General features: G+C 42.8%; 1 protein-coding gene across 6 annotated transcripts in view; it reads right to left on the bottom strand.

Moving 5' to 3' along the window:
• The window catches only part of LOC115225096 (histone acetyltransferase KAT6B), a 155,618-nt gene that overhangs the window by 27,222 nt on the left and 108,356 nt on the right, over nt 1-20,040 (bottom strand). For 4 of the 6 annotated variants that reach the window (XM_029796023.2, XM_029796021.2, XM_029796022.2 and 1 more), the window contains 3 exons: nt 18,903-18,987; nt 17,528-17,687; nt 7,284-7,322 (listed from right to left, as the gene is read on the bottom strand). In XM_029796023.2, coding sequence (XP_029651883.2) covers nt 7,284-7,322; nt 17,528-17,687; nt 18,903-18,987 — 284 coding nt within the window. The remainder of the gene's footprint in view (nt 1-7,283; nt 7,323-17,527; nt 17,688-18,902; nt 18,988-20,040) is intronic. The other 2 variants (XM_036513985.1, XM_036513984.1) reach the window with 1 other exon arrangement.

Consider the following 20,040-nt stretch of genomic DNA (forward strand, 5'->3'; position numbering starts at 1 on the left):
CAGCCTCGTCTGGCACCTGTGTTGGTGGCACATAAAAAGCACCCACTACACTCACGGAGTGGTTGGCGTTAGGAAGGGCATCCAGCTGTAGAAACACCGCCAGATATGACTGGCCTGGTGCAGCCTTTGGGCTTCCCAGACGTTAAACGATGATGATGATATATGTATGTGTGTGTGTCTGTGTTTGTCCCCCAACATCTCTTGACAACCGATGCTGGTGTGTTTGTGTCCCCGTAACTTAGTGATTCGGCAAAAGAGACCGAAAGAATAAGTACTAGGCTTACAAATATATGCAAGGAGTATTTTCCTTGCATGGTAGTGAAAAATGAGTCCTTGAATGCAGAGAACTTGAGAAAACTGGGGAGAAATAAAGTGGGTATGCTCCACTGAATGAATATACAATGTAAGTGTGCATGGAAAGACACAGCATAAATGTACTGAAAGAAAAAAAGTGTGAAGAGGAATCAGACGTAGTGTGGACATGAGATGTGTATGGATGAGGACAGCTGTAGTGAGAAGCACCAATCACTTCATGTGGTTGGAGTTTGTAGAAGGGGGAAGAGATGGGATGAAGGGGCAAAAAGCATTGTCAGGACCCAGAAACTCATGGAGATGATGATAAAGGATCAGGATGACTGGTGACAAGCATTCTGAAGAAGACCTGTTTACTTTGGCAGAACTGACTTCTGGAAGAGCTGCATGTGTGTCTATGTATATATTTACATACACACTTATGTATGTTGTAAAGGTACAGGACTGCTGGCTAAGGTATTGCACACATGACTGCTAGGTTGCAGATTCGATTCCCAGATCAGGTAGTAAGAAGGGAGCCTCTTGGCAGTCCCCTCAGCCAGGAAAGGCACCTCCAGGCAGTCCCCTCAGCCAAGAAGGGAGCCTCTTGGCAGTCCCCTCAGCCAGGAAGGAAACCTCCAAGCAGTCCCCTCAGCCAGTAAGGGAACCTCCAGGCAGTCCCCTCAGCCATGAAGGGAATCTCCAGGCAGTCCCCTCAGCCAAGAAGGAAGCCTCTTGGCCGTCCCCTCAGCCATGAAGGGAACTTCCAGGCAGTCCCCTCGGCCAAGAAGGGAACCTCCAGGCAGTCCCCTCGGCCAAGAAGGGAACCTCCAGGCAGTCCCCTCAGCCAAGAAGGGAACCTCCAGGCAGTCCCCTCGGTCAAGAAGGGAACCTCCAGGCAGTCCCTTCGGCCAAGAAGGGAACCTCCAGGCAGTTCCCTCAGCCAAGTAGGGAACCTCCAGGCAGTCCCTCGGCCATGAAGGGAACCTTCAGGCAATCTCCCCAGCCAAGAAGGGAATCCACAAGCAATTATATCAGCCAAGAAGGGAGCTTCCAGACAGTCACATCAGCCAAGGGAATAACTAGGCTATCACATAAGCCATCAAGGGTGCCTTGAGGTGATCATATAAGCCAACAATTTTCTAGGGTATTTTGGGAATCAACACAACGGTCAGTAGGCAGCTACAGGATCGAAAAGCCATATGTTTAGAGGGAAAGAACCTTTTAACATGAAGAATATCAGAATCCAAAGTCACAAATGTGCTGGGAAAAATAATTTTTTCACAAAAGGAGTCACTTTCATGGGATAACATTTTACAAAAGTGGCCCCTTTCGTGGAACGACATTTTACAAAAACAAATCCCCTTCAGCCTCCTCCCATGTTTTTGGGGAGAAAAGAATCTTTTTTTAACACAGTAGCAAATAATTCAAATCATGCTATCTTTCATCCATTTTTTCTTACGGTATCTCAATCCAACATGCCCACCCCCACTAACTTTTTTTCGAAACATGCACACATTAATGCCTCTCCCAAGCCCCATGTGAAATTTTTATAGCAATTACTGAAGAAGGCAAGAATTTATGTAATGGTTTCAAATTTTGGCACAAGGCCAGCAATTTCAAGGGAAGGTAGTGTTTCGACTATCACAGTGGTTCCCAACCTTTTCACTACCTATTTCTTTATTACCCACAAGCGGCTAAACATAGAAGGGACAAACGAAGACAGACATAGTTATTAAGTCGATTACATCGACCCCAGTAACTGGTTTTTATTTGGAAGCACTCCGTCGGTTACGACGACGAGGGTTCCGGTTGATCCGATCAACGGAACAGCCTGCTCGTGAAATTAACGTGTAAGTGGCTGAGCACTCCACAGACACGTGTACCCTTAACGTAGTTCACGGGGATATTCAGCATGACACAGAGAGTGACAAGGCCGGCCCTTTGAAATACAGGTACAACAGAAACAGGAAGTAAGAGTGAGAGAAAGTTGTGGTGAAAGAGTACAGCAGGGATCACCACCATCCCCTGCCGGAGCCTCATGGAGCTTTTAGGTGTTTTCGCTCAATAAACACTCACAACGCCCGGTCTGGGAATCGAAACCGCGATCCTACGACCGCGAGTCCGCTGCCCTAACCATTGGGCCATTGCACCTCCACTGGTACTTAATTTATCGACCCTGAAAGGATGAAAGGCAAAGTCGACCTCGGCGGAATTTGAACTCACACCGTAACGACAGACGGCTACGCATTTCGCCCAGCGTGCTAATGGACCTCTTTTATTTAAATGAGCTTTCAGTTTTCCAACTGACCCCTTTTAATATACTTATCCTTATGTACATTATATATATATATACATTCTTTTATTCTATTATTTGTTTCAGTCATTTGACCGAGGCCATGCTGGAGCACTGCCTTTAGTCGAAAAATAGACCTCAGGACTTATTCTTTGTAAGCCTAGTACTTACTCTGTTGATTTCTTTTGCCGAACCGCTAAGTTAGAGACATAAACACAACACCGGTTGTCAAGCAATGGTGAAGGGGACAAACAGATATATATATATATCACCTGACTGGCCCTCGTGCCGGTGGCACGTAAAAGCACCCACTACATTCTCAGAGTAGTTGGCATTAGGAAGGGCATCCAGCTGTAGAAACTCTGCCAGATCAGACTGGAGTCTGGTGCAGCCATCTGGATCACTAGTCCTCAGTCAAATCGTCCAACCCATGCTAGCATGGAAAGCGGACGTTAAACGATGATTGATATATATATATATATATATATATATATATATACACACACACACACACACGATGGTTTCTCTTTCAGTTTCCATCTACCAAATCCACTCACAAGGCTTTGGTTAGCCTGAGGCTATAGTAGAAGACACTTGCCCAAGATACCAGGCGGTGGGAGTGAACCCAGCACCATGTGGTTGGGAAGCAAGCTTCTTACCACACAGCCACTCCTGCACACACACACACATATCATCATCATCATCATTGTTTAACGTCTGTTCTCCATGCTAGCATGGGTTGGACGGTTCGACCGGGGATCTGGGAAGCCAGAAGGCTGTACCAGGCTCCGGTCTTATCTGGCAAAGTTTCTACAGCTAGATGCCCTTCCTAACGCCAATCACTCCGAGAGTGTAGTGGGTGCTTTTTACGTGCCACCTGCACTGGTGCCAGGCTAGGCTGGCATCGGCTACGGTTGGATTAGTGCATTTTACGTGCCACCTCCACGGAAGCCAGTCGAGGCGGCACTGGCTTCGGCTACGATTCAGATGGTGCTTTTTACGTGCCACCGACATGGAAGCCAGTCAAAGCGACATATGAAATTTTGAATTTAGTTCACAAACTCCCACTACTACCTTTGCAGACCACACAGGTTGGGAACCACTGGACTATCACATCGACCCCAGTACTTGCCTGGTCCCTTATTTCATCAACCCCAAAAAGAAGAGCAGCAAATTTGGCCTTACTGGATTTGAACACAGAATGTAAAAAGCTGAAAAAAATGCTGCTAAGCATTTTGTCTGACGCACTAATGATTCTACGAGCTCACTGCCCTCAGATAATTTGTATTATGAAATCATATTGGACTCCAATATGATTTCATATTGAAGGGGCACCATCCGATCGTGGCCGTTGCCAACCTCACACCATCTGATCGTGGCCATTGCCAGCGTCGCACCATCTGATCGTGGCCATTGCCAGCCTCGCCTGGCCTCATGCCGGTGGCACGTAAAAAGCACCATCCGATCGTGGCCGTTTGCCAGCCTCGTCTGGCACTTGTGCCAGTGGCACGTAAAAAGCACCCACTACACTATGGAGTGGTTGGCGTTAGGAAGGGCATCCAGCCATAGAAGCAGATCAGACTGGGCCTGGTGCAGCCTTCTGGCTTCCCAGACCCCAGTTGCACCGTCCAACCTATGCCAGCATGGAAAGCGGACGCTAAACGATGATGATGGGTCAATAAAAATAAAGTGCTAGGGTTGTCCCATCCCCTCAAAATTAGTGGCCTAGTGCCAAAATTATAAAAAATTATTATTATTATTGTTAGGCAGCGAGCTGACAGAATCATTAGTACATGGGGCATAATGCTTAGCAGTGCTTCTTCCAGTTCTTTTATATTCCAAGTTCAAATCCCACCAAGATCAACTTTGCTTTTTTATCATTGGGGTTGATGCAATCAACTTGCCCCCTCCCATCAAATTTCAGGCCTTGTGCTGCATAGGAGAAAAAAAAATCGTTAAAGGTAACATGTTTTTGAGACTGCGGATAACAGGCAGGTACTATGGGAGACAAAGAAAAAAAAAAAGGAACTTAAAAAAAAAACAAAACAACAGAGAACAAAACATAGTTCCACCACCATCGGCATCTCCAATCCATCCACGCCATCCAAAAATATTCCACCCAAAATATTCAACAAGCAAGCGTTATTTGACAAGCAGGTATAAAAACAAAATGGTACGAGCCAAATCAAGGTAGACAGGTGCAAGGCAGCAGTTTCCGAAAGTAGCAAAGCAACTGGGGTTTTTAGATGTATACAGTAAATAGGAAATGGTGCAGGTGTAATGTTAAGGCACAGAAAGGGGCCTAACTATTTGACTATTATTATTATTATTATTATTATTATTACTGTTGTTATTATTATTATTTTTATTATTATTGTTGTTATTAACATTGTTATTAGTTTGAGAGGGATGCATTCAGCAAGAAGTTGTTATATGTGCACGCTAAGCAGGGGAGAGGCTGGTGGTGCAGTAGACGATGCCCAACCAAGAAGGAATTAAATGCAGGATTGATTAAAAGAGCTTTAGAAGATTCTAAAGTAACATCTTGTTGGTATCAGAGAGGGATGGAAGAGAGAGAGAGAGAATGAAAAAGGTGGGTGGAGGAGGATAAATGGATGGATACATAAATAATGGTAGGAAGAAATAGATGAGAAGGGTTAGGGTTAGTTTGGTGGAGTTTTTCACCTACCTTAGTAGGAAAGGGAGATTACTGAGCAGAGGGGTTGATGGATGAATAACAGGAGAGGGAGGGGGTGAAGAAAGAGAAAGAAGGGGTGAATGGACAGAGAGAGAAAGAGGGCTGAGTGGACAGAATGAGGGCCGAGTGGACAGAAAGAGGGCCGAGTGGACAGAAAGGGGGCCGAGTGGACAGAAAGGGGGCCGAGTGGACTGAAAGGGGGCCGAGTGGACTGAAAGGGGGCCGAGTGGGCTGAAAGGGGGCCGAGTGGGCTGAAAGGGGGCCGAGTGGGCTGAAAGGGAGCCGAGTGGGCTGAAAGGGGGCCGAGTGGGCTGAAAGGGAGCCGAGTGGGCTGAAATGGGAGCCGAGTGACTGAAAGGGGGGCCGAGAGTGGGCTGAAAGGGGGCCGAGTGGGCTGAAAGGGGGCCGAGTGGGCTGAAAGGGGGCCGAGTGGGCTGAAAGGGGGCCGAGTGGGCTGAAAGGGGGCCGAGTGGACTGAAAGGGGGCCGAGCGGGCTGAAAGGGGGCCAAGTGGACAGAAAGGGGGCTGAATGGACAGAAAGGGGGCTGAATGGACAGAAAGGGGGCTGAGTGGACAGAAAAAGGTCTGAGTGGACAGAAAGAGGGCTGAGTGGACAGAAAGAGGGCTGAGTCGGCTGAAAGGACAGAGAGGGTGATTGAGCAAAAGATGGGTGGATACAGAGAGAAAGATGGGTGGATAGAGAAAGGGAAGGATGGGTAGATAGGACAGATGGAAGATAGGTGGAGAAAAAAAGGCCAGCCAGTGAGAAAGAAAGACCGAAAATATGGAAGAAAATAAGAGAGAGAGGGAGATGAAACAAATAAAGGAGAGAGAATGACGAATGTAGAGTGAGAAAGCAAGAGAGGAGGAGATGAGATATGAGAGAAGTAGAGAGAGGAAGAGAAGAGAGTGAGAAGAGCAAGAGAGATGGAGTGAGAGAGAGAGATGGAGTGAGAGAGAGAGATGGAGTGAGAGAGAGAGATGGAGTGAGAGAGAGAGAGACAGACAGACAGAAGAAGAAATATATAAAAAGAAGATTATAACATTCCAGTAAAGTCTCATTCAACAAGGCAGCAGGCCGGAAGCAACCCCCGTAGCGGGCCCTACACCAGGGAGCTGGGCATGATTAAGGAAGATCTCCAGAAGCTCCAGGAAACAGAGGAGGCTGGCACGGGACCACCAGCAAAGGGGAGCACTGATGGACCTGGTCAGGTCTACACTCAAAGATGCCTCTGGGACCACTAACATGGGATGACCTCAGCCCCCATCAACCAAAAGCATGAAGCAAGCAAGCAAGAAGCATTCCAGTGAAGGCATGTGGCCTAGTGGTTAGGCTCTTGCCCTCACGATCAGTAGATCGCGAGTTCAATTTCCAAGCAGGGTGGTGCATTGTGTTTTTGAGCAAAATACTTCGTTTCATGTTGGCTCCAGTCCCCCTTCCGATCAGGGTGAGAAATCTTGGCTTGCTTGCTTAGCCAGCGAGGTGGCATCATTTGAAGGCTGAGATGATGATGCAAAGTGCATTGTGACCAGTGATGTGTAACAACATCTGATAGCCTGGTCAGTCACATGATATAACATTCCACTGAATACATTACAAATGTTTTGAAGGGAGGGTGAAATTTTGCTGGTGGATTTATTGTTCACTAAATACACTACTACTACTATTATTATTATTATTATTAATTATTATTTGACTGAAGTGTGCATGAACTGAAATTATTTTTTTTTCTCACATGGAAAAACTTGGCAAGTAAAAAAAAAAAAAAATTAAAAATAAAATATAAATTTGCAGAAAAAAAAATATATACCCAAGTTAATATTTACTATAAGATTTTAGTAAAGCCAGTTTTTTTTTTTTTTTATATATATATGCATATGTACACAGATTTATATACGATATATACGAGATATATATACATATATATGCATATGTATGTATATATGGATATATATATATATGCTTGTATCATCTAGTTTAGTGGAGTTTTCACCTACCCCAGTCTTCTTGTGCTTGCCAGCTACCACGGACACATACTTCAAAAGAAGAGAAAATATACGAATATCAATAGTCAGTATCTCATTATTTATATTATTATTATTATTATAGGTATGCGTATTTATATACATAAATATTCGTTATATGTATGTAAAACAATTTATCCAGGATTGGTCTGTAATATATATATAGTGACGTATATTTGCCATTGAAATATGGCTAACCCCTAAGAGTGGATGCTACCGTAGTTTGTAGCCCCAGGAGGCCACCGCCTCTAGCTGGCTATAGACACACTTTCTGTGCCCTATCAATATTGACTTCCCTTTGAAATTGATAGGGCACAGAAAGTGTGTCTGTAGCCAGCTAAAGGCGGTGGCCTCCTGGGGCTACAAACTACAGTAGCATCCACTCTTAGGGGTTAGCCATATTTCAATGGCAAATATACATCACGATGTGTTGTAGCTACTGTTTATAACTCGCTCTGAGATTTATTATTGCATATATATATATATACATACATTAATGCCTCGATATACGAGTTAATTTGTTACCGGAGACCGCTCTTAAAGCGAAAACTTGTAAAGAAGAGCAATAATTTCCCATAGTAGCAATGTTATAAATCGCAATTTGTTCCCAGAAAAATATTTCACCCATAAAATTTATAACACTTGTAAACAAAATGGCAATAAAACAACAGTAGAATGTAAAGAATATTTTAAAGTAAAAAGAATGTCAAGATCATTTATAATTTTTTTTAAATATTATTATTATAAACTGTTGTGTCTGGGGAGAGTCATTTTCTTTTTGTGCCTTGACACAGCAGAATGTGCTTCAACACACGAAATCATATAAAGAATCTTGCAAACCAAATCCAAAATCGAAATATTATTATAATCCCTTTCTGAATCCCTTTCACTCGCAACAGACTCGCGCACACAATCATTTGCAGATGCAGTCGCCGATTCACAAGCACTCGTAGACAGACTTGAAGATTTCTTTTTAAAAAACAAGTCTAGAGTTGTTTGTTTAGAAGAAGCTTTTTATCATTCTTTATATATTTTTCAGTAACACGCAAAAACATTTAACCCTTTAGTGTTCAGATCATTCTAACAAACATAATGCCTATTGATTCCCATTGATTTGAATTAATCATGCATTATCTCATATCTTCAAGATCTTGATGGTGTAATTACTTAATATAGAATAACATTGTAGGGTAGGCGTGAGGGCCTGGATCTGGTCAGTTTGAACATAAAACAGATTAACTATTTTGGCTGGATATGGCCGGTTTAAATACTAAAGGGTTAAGGTAGTAGAAACTTTTGCACTTTTGTGTAAGCTGAAAAATTAAACGCATAAACCTAGGGTCCCGAAAAGTGAGGAATAACTGTATACATGAATGTGTGCACTTATATGCATATATATATACATGTAGCAAAGCAGGAAACTAGAAATTTTCTGATATTATTATGTCTTCATTACATGTGTTTCATTTGCTAATAGGAATTACAAGGATTAACATGTTAGATAGACATGTAAGGAATTTCCTATCGGAAAAATCATCAGATAGAGAAAGTTTTTTATAATACAAAAATACATTTGAATGAAGCGTTTATATCTGGATATTAATCGGAGGCATCATAAACAGCCCCAGCGAATTAATAATTCTCAATTTTAATATGTATTTTGACAAACATACAGCAGCAACTGTGGATACATATTGTAGTAATGGAATGAGCAGATGGGCTTCAAGAGGAAACAGCTGGCATTTACCCTAACTACACATATACATACATACCAGTGGTGTATGGTGGTTGTTGTTTTGGATATACTGTCATAACCCATCATCATCATCATCATCGTTTAACGTCCGTTCTCCATGCTAGCATGGGTTGGACGGTTCGACCGGGGATCTGGGAAGCCAGAAGGCTGCACCAGGCTCCGGTCTTATCCCAATGCCACCAAATTTCAATCAGGGGAATAATAAAAGTTTTCCATTAAGATTTGTGATTTAATTTAATGAGTAAGGTTAAAGTCCAACCGATCGCGGCCATTGCCAGCCACCTCTGGCCCCTGTGCCAGTGACACGTAAAAAGCACCCACTACACTCACAGAGTGGTTGGCATTAGGAAGGGCATCCTGCTGTAGAAACACTGCCAGATCAGACTGGAGCCTGGTGCGGCCTCCTGGCTTCCCAGACCCCAGTCGAACCGTCCAACCTATGCTAACATGGAAAACGGACGTATGATGATAATGATGATGATGATGAATTTGTCATTTCGATGGGTGTGCAGCACACACCTAGGACACCCAGAGTATACGTCCCTGATACATACATATATGTCTGTCATAAATAAACTGAGGACCCCTCAAGTTCATCTGATGGTATGTCTGAATGTTACTCGTTAAAACCCACAAGACATAAAATCTAATTTCCTTTCTACAATACTCTTTACTCTTTTACTTGTTTCAGTCATTTGACTGCGGCCATGCTGGAGCACCGCCTTTAATCGAGCAATTCGATCCCGGGACTTATTCTTTTGTAAGCCCAGTACTTATTCTATTGGTCTCTTTTGCCGAACCGCTAAGTGACGGGGACGTAAACACACTAACATCGGTTGTCAAGCAATGCTAGGGGAACAAACACATACATATATATATATATATATATATATATACATACATATATATGACAGGCTTCTTTCAGTTTCCGTCTACCAAATCCACTCACAGGGCTTTGGTCGGCCCGAGGCTATAGTAGAAGACACTTGCCCAAGGTGCCACACAGTGGAACTGAACCCAGAACCATGTGGTTGGTAAACAAGCTACTTACCACACAGCCACTCCTGTGCCTAATACTTTACAATTAATTAACAAGAGAAATGAACGGCATGGATGAAAAAAGAAAACATCATCAAATGACGATTATAACAACACTGGATTCATTGAAAAATTTAATTATATGAGAATTTAATTATATTTAACACTTTTGGTACCAAACCACCTGAGACCATTCCTGGTTTTATGTTACAACTGTCCGGTTTTAAACGGATTTCAACTTAAAAACCTTCCATCAAAATTGCATGTTAATTTGTGTGCTAAAGTTATTTACTAAATTCTTAATTATTCTCTCAAATTAATTGAAACAAAGGCATGTATATGCATGTGTGTGTCAGTCCTTAGACCCCCTTCGGTCAGACACTGATCATGGGTTTGCACCTAGAGAGTTACCCTCTGAGGCACAAGTCTGGGCAAGGTTGTTTTATGGAAGACCAGCAGTCGCCCATGCATACCGGCCTCCCCTCTCCACATCACCGATGTTGTCCAAGGGAAAGGCAAAGGGGCCGATACAGCTTGGCACCTGTGACGTCGCAACTCATTTCTACAGCTGAGTGAACTGGAGCAACGTGAAATAAAGTGTCTTGCTCAAGAACACAACACGCAGCCCAGTCCGGGATTCGAGCTCACAACCTCACGATCGTAAGCTCGATGCTCTAACCACTGAGCCCCTATATGTGTATATATACACACAAACACACACACTTATATATACACATATATATATCAGAGGCAAGTGGTAATCTTTCTGGCTGGGGAAGCAATGACCAAAATTTTCTGTCACGTATATATTTGAATCGAATTGAAATTTCATAATATACAGCTATCTTTAAAATTTTTTAAATCACATTTTATATTAAGGGTATTCAGTAATTTGAAAAAGTATAAAATATTAGTTGAATAAATGCAGAAAACTACGTAGGAGTGGCTGTGTGGTAAGTAGCTTGTTTACCGACCACATGGTTCTGGGTTCAGTCCCACTACGTGGCACCTTGGGCAAGTGTCTTCTACTATAGCCTCGGGCCGACCAAAGCCTTGTGAGTGGATTTGGTAGATGGAAACTGAAAGAAGCCCGTCGTATATATGTGTATATATATATATATATATATATATATGTATGTGTGTGTTTGTGTGTCTGTGTTTGTCCCCCTAGCATTGCTTGACAACCGATGCTGGTGCGTTTACGTCCCCGTCACTTAGCGGTTCGGCAAAAGAGACCGATAGAATAAGTACTGGGCTTACAAAAGAATAAGACCCGGGGTCGAGTTGCTCGATTAAAGGTGGTGCTCCAGCATGGCCGCAGTCAAATGACTGAAACAAGTAAAAGAGAAAGAGTAAAGAGAGAGTGTTATCTTTTCACTGTTTTTCTGACGGAAGCAGAATGTCAACTTGCTTCCCATTTCCTTTGTAATATAACAGGCATTACAAACTGACAGAAACTCAATCTAAGCACATGTTCCTATAACCCGTGTTAAATCTGCAACCGTTTAAAATGGAAGATAAGAAAGTTCATTTTCAGCACTTGATGCTTTGGGAACCAGACAAAAATTGCTGCAGCTCGGCTGGGATGTGTTACACCACCCTCCATATTCACCAGATATTGCTCCTTTGGATTTCCACTTATTCAGGTCTCTGCAGAATAGTCTTAATGGTAAAAATTTCAATTCCTTGAATGACGTAAAAAGATACCTTGATGAATTCTTTGCCATAAAACCCCCTCAATTCTGGGAAGAGGGTATTTTCAAGTTAAAGGAAAGATGGAGACACATTGTGCAACAAAATGGTTCATATTTGGTTGATTATAAATGTAATGGCAAGTATTTATTGACCTTTTTGTTTCCTTTAAAAATTGGCACAAACTTTCCGGACAACCCAATATATATGATGATAATCTCTCATAGTCCGAGGAAGATGGGTCTACATATTCTTACTGAACAAGCTGTACAGATGATTGCTTTATCGTGTTCAAATGTATGTGATGTACATTAGTTCATTCCCGCCATCAAATCTGCATTGCTTGAGCAGATGCATGGTGCACCATGTGTTGAAGTGATTGCAGATTGAAAAGAGATGAAGGGTTTTGCTCAAGAACACAACACACCACCTGGTCTAAGAATTGAAACCACAATCTCATAAAAGATACCTTGATGAATTCTTTGCCACGAAACCACCTCAATTCTGGGAAGAGGGTATTTTTAAGTTAAGGGAAAGATGGAGATGCATTGTGCAACAAAATGGTTCATATTTGGTTGATTAAAAATGTGATGGCAAGTATCTATTGACCTTTTTCTTTCCTTTAAAAATCGGCACAAACTTTCCGGACAACCCAAAATATATGCTGAGAGACACAAAATGTTGCCAAAAGAATTGGGCTAAGTAAACAATCCCACACACGATTCTTACATTCCAAGCAGCTTTTGCAGCTAATACTGAGAAACTGTGCCAAATGATGCTACTAAACGGTACAACCAAAAGTAGCTTAAGCAGCCAATTTATATAAAGTGGTTGCACATACAATGCCAGGAGATTCTGAGCTGCAACCAAACAACTGGGTAGAATAAAGCCTGGAAAGCAGCCATCGAGTTTTTGCTATCATTACAATTTATTCAACTCCATTTAGAACGTGGAAACTTGCATGGAAGCTTAATCATCATCATCATCATCATCGTTTAGCGTCCGCTTTCCATGCTGGCATGGGTTGGACGGTTCAACCGGGGTCTGGGAATCCAGAAGACTGCGCCAGGCCCAGTCTGATATGGCAGTGTTTCTACAGCTGGATGCCCTTCCTAACGCCAACCACTCCGTGAGTGTAGTGGGTGCTTTCTACGTGCCACCGGCACAGGTGCCAGATGAGGCTGGCAAACGACCACAATCGGATGGTGCATTTTACGTGCCACCGGCACAGAGGCCAGTCGGGGCGGTGCTGGCAATGGCCATGTTCGGATGGTATCACAGCTACAATTTCCATTGATGTTGATAGATTTTAATTTTGATTTTCACTTGCCTCAACAGGTCTTCAATGCTTAGATATTCACCCTAGGTCACCAAATGTAGGTAGTGAATATCAACGTTGCTGGACCATCTTTCCATCATCATCGTCATCATTTAGTATCTGTTTTCCATACTGGCATGGGTTAGAGAGTTTGGCGGGAACTGGTAAGTCACAGGGCTGCACCAGGCTCCAGTCTGTTTTACCCTTCCCAATGCCAACCACTCCACCGAGTGTACTGGGTGCCCCACCTGTTGCTGGTATGAGTGCTCTTCACATGTTGCCAACATGTACCTTCACATGTCATCGGTACAGCTATCCATCACGTCACTGGCACAAGTGCCAATCATGTCACTAGCTTAGTTTTTACAGCTAGATGCTCTTCTTAATGCCAACCACTCCACAGAGTGTACTGGGTGTCCTACATGTTGCCGGTACGGGTGCCTTCCGCGTGGTCGGCACGGGTGAATGCGATTGATAAAGCCATGGTACATCAACTGTTGCGATTGATACTATGCATACATGAGAAAAATGCACGTGCAGTTTGTGCAAAAAAATCATCATGCTTTTCCATCTAGATTTACCTCCAGCTAAGCCATTTGCATGCATCGTTTTTGTCCTGCTTTTCTTCCGTCAACCTGTACATAACTGCACCTTCCACTTTTTGTTGTTTTTGTCCTGCTTAAAGGCACGTTTCTTTCCTGCCAAGCTTACTATTTAAACCATGTTTGTGTTCTCCCAGTCAACAGCCTTATCATTACTGGTACTTTAAACTCTTCGGTTGCATATTTGTGTGAATAAAATCGTTTTTCTTTGGAATAAAAAAAAAATCTATCTTTATTTCTTCTTTTGCTGGTGTCTCAAATTTAGGTTAAATCAGTGTTTCTCAAAGGGGAGGCCTATGGGACGGTCGGACAAGTTTTGAGAAAATTTGGTTTAAATGTTTGACAACTCAGCACCGTCCATTGGACGGGGGGGCGTTTTGCTCGTCTATTATATAAAATCTGTTCTGTCTGTCTGTGTGTCTTCTAGGATCTCGGGCATCCTCCATCTGATTGCGCTCAAATTTGATATGTAGATACTGACGGTATCAGGGCTTGTATAAGTCTTGAAAAAATTACAAAAATTGATTCCAGGTGTGAGAATGCAATCAATAAAGCCGTGGGAAATCGTATTTCTTGAAAAAGAAAAGAAGTCTATCTTTATTTCTTCTTTTGCTGGTGTGTCTCAAATTTAGGTTAAATCAGTGTTCTCAAAGGGGAGGCCTATGGGACGGTCGGACAAGTTTTGAGAAAATTTGGTTTAAATGTTTGACAACTCAGCACCGTCCATTGGACGGGGGGGCGTTTTGCTCGTCTATTATATAAAATCTGTTCTGTCTGTCTGTGTGTCTTCTAGGATCTCGGGCATCCTCCATCTGATTGCGCTCAAATTTGATATGTAGATACTGACGGTATCAGGGCTTGTATAAGTCTTGAAAAAATTACAAAAATTGATTCCAGGTGAGAATGCGATCAATAAAGCCGTGGGAAATCGTATTTCTTTGGAAAAGAAAAGAAGTCTATCTTTATTTCTTCTTTTGCTGGTGTCTCAAATTTAGGTTAAATCAGTGTTTCTCAAAGGGGAGGCCTATGGGACGGTCGGACAAGTTGTTTTGAGAAAGTTTGGTTTAAATGTTTGACAACTCGGCACCCTCAATTGGACGGGGGGGGGCGTTTTGCTTGTGTTTTTATAATTAGATATTAAAAGGAATTGTATAAAAAGTTATTAAAATATTTTGTGTATTGTAAAAGTATAATCAATTTATTGAAGATGAATTTTTAACAACAAAATTTTATATCGACCCCTAAGGGTTCTCATTCCTAAGGTATTTTCGATGTTATTATATGCCCACAGGCATATGGTGTAGTGGTTAAGAGCACAGGCTATTAACCCCAAGGTTCTGAGTTCAATTCCAGGCAGTGATCTCAATAATAATAACAACATTGAAAAATACCTTAGGAATGAGAACCCAGGTTCAAAATTTCCCCCGGACACCTGATGAAGGCTGGAGGGTATATCAGCTGAAACGTTGTGTTAACAAACAAGATGAGGACAAATATCCATCAAATGTAAATAATGTAAATAGTGTAAATAATTCCTCATCTCTTAAATATAGAACTGTAGTAGTTATTTTATCGATCCCTGAAGGGATGAAAGACATAGTCAATACCAGCGGAATTTCAGCTTGGAACAAAAAGGGTCAAAAGAAGCACCAAATAAGGATCCTTTCTACTCTAGGTACATGGCCTCAAATTTTTAGGGGAGGGGGCTTCAGTCAATTACATTAACCCCAGTAATCAACTGGTATTTATTTTATTGAGTTTGAAAGGGTGAAAGACAAAGTCAACTGCAACAGGATGGATTTGAACTCAGGATGCAAAGAGCCAGAAGAAATATCGAATAATAATAATAATAATAATAATAATAATAATCAATGCCCTGATGCAGTACCAGGCAGTGGCTCTCATGGCTTCTGATCTTAACTGATTGGAAGTGTTATCATGTACATTGTTTTGTCTTGGTATAAAAGATGGCCTACAGCAAATATTCTTCTCAATACTACAGATTTGCTTGTCATTTGCTTGACCTTAACCAGTTGACCATGTCCTTTAATGGCTGATGATATGTGCATCTCTGATCAAGAGCAGAAGTAGTGGGGGAGCATCATAGCCATGTGTTGAAAGGAATTCTTAGAGGTTTGGATAATTCACTTTTGGAAACATGGGTGGTTCGTTCAACATCCTTAAACAACCCTTATTCAGGGACCTTTTGAGTGGGATGGGTTACTCGACCAGAAGAAAATTCTAACTGGGCCCCACCTGCAAGGTCATGTTCTGTTTATCTTGATATGAGATCACCATGTTGCGCACATATGGTTGTGATGCATGTGCCTAGTGAACAGCGTAAAGACAGACGAAATACCACTAAACATTTCACCCGGCGTGCTAACAATTCTGCCAGCTCGCCACCATAATAATAAATAATAATAATCCTATCTACTCTAGGCACAAGGCCTGAAATTCAGGTGGCGAGGGTGGAATAGTCGATTTCATCAACCCCAGTACTTAATTATCAACCCCGAAGGGATGAAAGGCAAAGACGACCTCTGCAGAATTTGAACTCAGAATGTAAGGACAGACAAAATTCCACTCAGCATTTTACGGAGCGTACTAACGATTCTGCCATCTTGCAGCCTTAATAATAACAATAATAACCTTTTCAACTCTATAAAAGGCAAGAAATTTTGGGGAAGGGGGTCAATCGATTAGATTGCCTCCAGCAAGCAACTGGTACTTAATTTATTGACCCCGAAAGGATGGAAGGCCAAGTCGACCTCAGCGGAATATGAACTCGGAACGTAGCGACAGGCAAAATACCACTAAGCATTTCACCCAGCGTGCTAACGTTTCTTGACAGACAAACGGATTAAGTCGATTACATCGACCCCAGTGTGTAACTGGTACTTATTTAATCGACCCTGAAAGGATGAAAGGCAAAGTCAACCTCGGCGGAATTTGAACTCAGAACGTAACGGCAGACAAAATACTGCTAAGTATTTTGCCCAGCATGCTAACGGTTCTACTAGCTCGCAGCCTTCACCAGCATACAAACAATTCTGCCATCTTGCAGCCTTAATAATAACAATAATAATCTTTTTTACTCTAGGCATAAGGTCCAAAATTTTGGGGGAGGAGGGCCAATCGATTAGATTGACCCCAGCAAGCAAGTGGCACTTAATTTATTGACCCTGAAAGGATGAAAGGCCAAGTCAACCTCAGCGGAATTTGAACTCAGAATGTAGCAACAGGTGAAATACCTATTTCTTTACTACCCATAAGGGGCTAAACACAAAGAGGACAAACAAGGACAGACAAAGGGATTAAGTCGATTATACCGTCCCCAGTGCGTAACTGGTACTTATTTAATCGACCCCGAAAGGATGAAAGGCAAAGTCGACCTCGGCGGAATTTGAACCCAGAACATAACGGCAGACGAAATACCGCTCAGCATTTCGCCCAGCGTGCTAAAGGTTCTGCCAGCTCACCGCCTTAATAATAATAATGATAATAATAATAATAATAAATAAGGATTTCATGGACAAGCACAAGGGTACACATTTTTGTAGATAAAGAGTGTGTATAGGTATAATTGATTATAACAAACTGAAAACTGATACCATATTGACCCCAAAGAAGGGCATGGAAAAGAGAACTGACATTGGTAGGGTTTGACAAGAGAACAACTTGTAAAGTAACCCCGCCACCCACAACGTGTACAAAAAAAAAGAAAAGAAAAAATAATCCCCTCCCCCGACCCCTTGCCAACAGTGATAACAACAACAACAATAACGTGTTTGAGAAGTGAAATACCCACCTCCTTCTCCGCTCTCTTCTCTTCTTCGAGGAGCAGCTGAGTCGAGATAAGTGGGGTCCAATGAAGGTAGTCGGGGTCAACATCGATTCGTTGCTGGAGTTTTTGCTTTAGCTTCTGCATGTGTTCCTTGATCAATTTCCTATTCACCAAAATAACCACTCTGAAAGAGCAACAACAACGACAACACCATCATCATCATCATCATCATCATCAATCTCTTCTTTGCAACAGGGAGAAAGAAATTTAAAAAAAAAAAGAACTTAAAAATTAAAAAAATATTACAAAGGTTCAAAGGCCTCGGGCCCTGACAAAAATCACAAACACGCATGAAGAGCAGACGTGGCTGTTCTAGTAAGAAATTTTCCCAACCACATGGTTCTGAGTTCAGTTCCACTGAGTGGCATTTTGGGCAAGTGTCTTGTACTATAGCCTCAAGTCAACCGTAACCTTATAGGTGGATTAAGTAGACATCATCATCATCATTTAATGTCCGTTGTTCATGCTGGCATGGGTTGGACTCCTGTCTGATTTGACATGGTTTTCCTACAGCTGGATGTGCTTCCTAATGCCAACCACTCTGAGAATGTAACGTGTGCTTTTATATGCCACCAAGGTGCTTTTACATGCCATTGGCATGGGTACCAATTTGCATGACACCAATACCGGTGTCATGCCACAACTGTGATTTTGCTAGGCTTGATAGGTTTATACATACACACACACATGCATACATAAATCAGCGCTCCATCGAGGTTTCCAAATGATCCAATCAATACAACACCCTGCTCATGAAATTAACATGCAAGTGGCTGAGTACACCACAGATACATGTACTCTTAACAGTGTTCTCAGAGAGATTCAGCATGACACAATATGACACAGTCGGTCCGTTTGAATAACAGGTACAATACATATTTATATACACACTTCACATACCGATATTATATATTTATATATACACTTCTTCATATGTAAATCATAATCTACCACTGCTACTCTATCGGTTATGACAACAAGGGTTCCATTTGATCCAATCAACGGAACAGCCTGCTTGTGAAACTGGTTGAGTACTCCACAGATATGTAAACCCTTAATGTAGTTCGCAGGGAGACTCAGTGTGACACAATGTGACAAGGCTGGCCCCTTTGAAATACAGGGACAACTCATTTTTGCCAGCTGAATGGACTGGAGCAAAGTGAAATAAAGTGTCTTGCTCAAGGACACAGCACATAGCTGGATATTGAACTCAAGACCTTACGATCGTAGGTCAAATACAGTAACCACTAAGTCACATGTACACACAGACAACCAAAGCTTAAATTGTCCAGGGACAGACACGCACTCAAGGGCCTGAGTGGAGAAACAAAACACTTACCTCTCCCCTTTTTTAATGACCATATTAAGGGCTGTCAGAGCAGTAGCTACATCATGTGGGTCCATACCTGTGGCACGGCTAATTGCTGAAAACAACAATAAAAGGGACAATTACAACAACAACAAAAACTGCAAGAAAATCTCTCCAACATTGTATTACGTCCAACAGAGCCAAAAGGCCAAACGTTAGTATTAGTACACTTTAGTGCCACATCAGACTTTCTCTACAATGTAGTACTATGTTTAACATAACTGAAAGACTATACATGGGCACTAGTACACTTTAATACCACATCACAGACCTTTTTTTTACTTAAAATAATTAAAATTAAAAGTTACATTGAGAAATAAAATATTAAAATTTGGACAATAATTATGATAATTTCACAGCGATTTAGGGAGGTGAGGACAACAAAAGGCAAGGGGGAAGAATAAGAGGCAAGTGAAGAGGAGTGGGGAGGACGAGAGGCGACAGGGAGAGTGAGGGGCAAGAAGGAGGAACAAGAGACAAGAGGGGAGAGAATGAGGGGCAGGAAGGGGGAGAATGAGGCAAGAGGAGGAGATTGAGAGGGGGAGAACAAGAGGTGGGAGAACAAGGCAAAAGGGGAGAACGTGAGGCAAGAGGGGCAACGAGAGGCAAGAGGGGCAACGAGAGGCGAAAGGGGCAACGAGAGGCGAAAGGGGCAACGAGAGGCGAAAGGGGCAACGAGAGGCGAAAGGGGCAACGAGAGGCGAAAGGGGGCAACGAGAGGCGAGAGAGGGGCAACGAGAGGCGAGAGGGGCAACGAGAGGCGAGAGGGGGCAACGAGAGGCGAGAGGGGCAACGAGAGGCGAGAGGGGCAACAAGAGGCGAGAGGGGCAACAAGAGGCGAGAGGGGCAACAAGAGGCAAGAGGGGCAACAAGAGGCAAGAGGGCAACGAGAGGCAAGAGGGCAACGAGAGGCAAGAGGGCAACGAGAGGCAAGAGGGCAACGAGAGGCAAGGGGCAACGAGAGGCGAGAGGGGCAACGAGAGGCGAGAGGGGCAACGAGAGGCGAGAGGGGCAACGAGAGGCGAGAGGGGCAACGAGAGACAAGTGGGGGCAACGAGAGACAAGAGGGGGCAACGAGAGACAAGAGGGGGCAACGAGAGACAAGAGG

This window comes from Octopus sinensis, linkage group LG27 (assembly GCF_006345805.1).
Source record: "Octopus sinensis linkage group LG27, ASM634580v1, whole genome shotgun sequence".
Lineage (NCBI taxonomy): Eukaryota > Metazoa > Mollusca > Cephalopoda > Octopoda > Octopodidae > Octopus > Octopus sinensis.